Source organism: Otolemur garnettii, unplaced genomic scaffold (genome assembly GCF_000181295.1).
Source record: "Otolemur garnettii isolate 467f Iridium unplaced genomic scaffold, OtoGar3 scaffold00103, whole genome shotgun sequence".
Taxonomy (NCBI): domain Eukaryota; kingdom Metazoa; phylum Chordata; class Mammalia; order Primates; family Galagidae; genus Otolemur; species Otolemur garnettii.
In genome coordinates, this window is record NW_003852498.1 from 6,249,084 (window position 1) to 6,252,223 (window position 3,140).

Below are 3,140 nucleotides of genomic sequence, written 5' to 3' on the forward strand. Positions count from 1 at the left end.
GGGATGGAGCAGGAGCTAATGCAAAAGCCTTCTAAATAGCCTCCCACCCCCAAACCAGTCTCTTCCACTTAAATGCAAACACAAAGACATCATTTCTTACGGTAAATAATCTCATATTATTAATTCCTTGGGAGGCAACCTCTTGAACAGTCTAAAGGTCATCATCTAGCTCCTGCAAATCAGTCTGACATCATCTCCCCTCATAGCCATCCTGCACAGTGGTCCCAGTTCCCCAGGAAACCAACCTCTCCAACATTTCCACAGCAATACTGCACTGTGCCCTCTGAGACAGCTCTCCCCCTCTGGTCTAACTGGTATACTCTGACTCACCCGTCATGACTCATCTCAAGCAGCACCTCTGTGAATGCTCCACAGCACCTTCTATGTACACTTCCCCCAGGACTTGCCTCAAGATACTGTCACTGTTTACACACTGATGTTCCCACCGGACCACCAACTCCCAGGTTAAGTTTTAGAACCAAGATGTCCAGTTGAGTGGTTAATATAAAAGTTCCAAATAAATAGCTCTTGACTGAATGAGCAAATATAATCCAAATATAATCATGAATTTTCACATCCCCTAAACATAATCCAGACCTCATTCGTAGTCCTTTCACAGGTAAGGGCAACAAAGACTTTGCTTCCCACTATGGAAATGGGACAAAAGAGCAGATCATCACATACTTTTAGACTCCCAGGTCTCAGAAGACAGCTCTCCAACTCAAGTGTTATTGACTTTCCCCTTTTCTAAGAGTTGAAAAGGTTCCCAGAAAGTATAAGAATTTCACTGTTATTATATTCTTATGAAAACTGTTTATATCCAAGAATTCAGAAACTCTAACTCTCATTCTGCTTATACACTTCATTATCCGTACACTTAAAACTGATGTATTAACACCAATCCTAAGGTATCAGGAAAATGAAAACTTTTTAGGACTTTTGCTATGGTTCAATTACATGAAACTGTGTGAATAACTCAATCTGACAGTTATATATAACTCTCATAGGTTCCATTTTGTTTTTTAAAAAAAAGTCCAAGGGAGGAGGAAGTCCAAGGAATCATCAAATTAGTTTATGATGTAGTACTAGAACTGTGCTATTATTATTCATTATATTTACTGAATACTTATTACAGGCAGACACTGTGCTGAGGGCTTTGAATGCCTGACTTACCCAGTTCTCTGGGCAATGCTATAAAGTAGGCATTATCTGAGCTTAGGAAGGTCAAATGTACTGGCCACCAAAGCAGTAACTGGCAGAGCTGAGATTCAGACCCATTTGTGTTCAACTCCAAAGACCCTGCCAGTACACTAGCTCACCTAATTGTTGAATATCAAGGATTCCTAAAGGGACATGCCTTTGTTCAACACACACTAAAAATCACTATGTTCCAGGTCCTGGACATCAAGATTACCAAGATAAATAATAAACAGCCCCAGACCTCAAGGAGCCACCAGGGTTTGGAGGACCCCCAGTGTGGTAGACGAGAGCACAGGTCCCACAGACACAATAGGTGCAAATACTAGCTCTACCAGTACTGTGTGAGACCTTGGCAATGCACACCTGTTTCCTCATATTTACTTCCTTCCCTGCAAGATGAAAACTACATGAGTTAATTTATATAAAAGCACTTTAAAACACATACTGGCAACAAAGTAAACATCTGATAAATGCTAGTCATTATTAATATTATCACTACAGCTCCTATTAGTACTACAATCAATGAACTGGGATTTTTTTTTTTTATAAAACAAAGTGCTAAGGTATAATAGCAAAGGCACCAAAGACAGGTACCCAACAATGCCCGAGGGAGGAAAGCAGACCCCTCACGGAGTCTCAAAATATAAACAGAAGTCAGCTGACACTACAAAGAGAGGGGCAGGAAGAAGAAGACGCCTTCAAGGCTGGGGGAAAACAAAAGCCCCAGGATGACAAACTAATGTGATTTTTTTCCAAGAAATATTAAAAATGAATACAGTGCTGCTACAGTCTCTAAAATAAGAGGAAGAGTATGATGAGAGCTGAGATCAAAGAAGTGTGAGGAAAGTAGCCAGGGGAAGGACATGGCTTAGATATTCTCTGGTGGCTGGACGTATCAAGTACTCAGCACAGGTTTACTCAATTAAAAAGTCAAGCTTGAGAGCACTACCTGTGGCTCAAAATGAGTAGGGCACCGGCCCCATATGCTGGAGGTGGCGGGTTCAAACACAGCCCCGGCCAAAAAAAAAAAAGAAAAAAAAGTCAAGCTTGAAATGAGTTCAACAATATTATAGTCAGGGTTTTAATGGCCGGTTTTCTCAAAACTGGATTTACTAAGAAAGCCACAACACAGAGATGCTTTAGGTCAATTATTTTAATTTGGATCTGGCCTCAAAGCATGTCAATGTTTAAATTACGAGCTCTGCCTGACACCATATTCTCAATAAATATAATTAGAACAGCAATAGCACAAAAGCCACAAACCTGTGTATAAGGCGAGATGAAACTCGTAATGCACACCAAGCCAGCATCTGCAAACAGCTTAGCAACCTCTGCAATGCGTCGGACATTCTCTTCTCTGTCTTCAGGACTAAAGCCAAGATTCTTATTGAGACCCTGACGAATATTGTCCCCATCCAAAGTGTAGCATGGAATCCCATGGCAAACCAAGTATTCCTCCAAAGCCATGCTCACGGTAGTCTTCCCTGCTCCAGACAAGCCTAAAATTGAGTAATGCAAACAGATTCCATCTGTAACACTAGAAAGGTAACTTCTTAGTAATAAAAAATGTTAATTATAGGCTTAAGTACATTCATAATTCACAGCAATCTCTTAGTAACATTCTTTTCTAATATTTCTATTTAACTTTTCCCTAGGAAAATATCTACAGTTTACACACGACAAGCATTTATTTTTAATAACATGTATCTAGCCTAGAAATCGCTAGTAAGGTTCAAAAGGGCTTAACCAATTTTAGTATTCAAAGTGGATGGGTAGATATTCACTTTGTGCTCTTGTTACCACTCTTCTAAAGCAGCATAACAAACTTTAAACAAAGTTGTAAGCCCACATCTGTTCCAGCAAGGGAAGAAAAGGAAAGGACAAGAGTCAGTGAAATATTACAAAGTTACCTCCCTATTCCAGGATCATCCCCACTCACA

The 3,140-nt window shown here is 40.1% G+C and overlaps 1 protein-coding gene across 1 annotated transcript in view; it reads right to left on the reverse strand.

The window, feature by feature from the left end:
- Positions 1–3,140, reverse strand: part of PAPSS1 (3'-phosphoadenosine 5'-phosphosulfate synthase 1) — a 103,598-nt gene that overhangs the window by 81,323 nt on the left and 19,135 nt on the right. Inside the window, exon 3 of the mRNA XM_003796343.2 lies at positions 2,464–2,699. Coding sequence (XP_003796391.1) covers positions 2,464–2,699 — 236 coding nt within the window. The remainder of the gene's footprint in view (positions 1–2,463; positions 2,700–3,140) is intronic.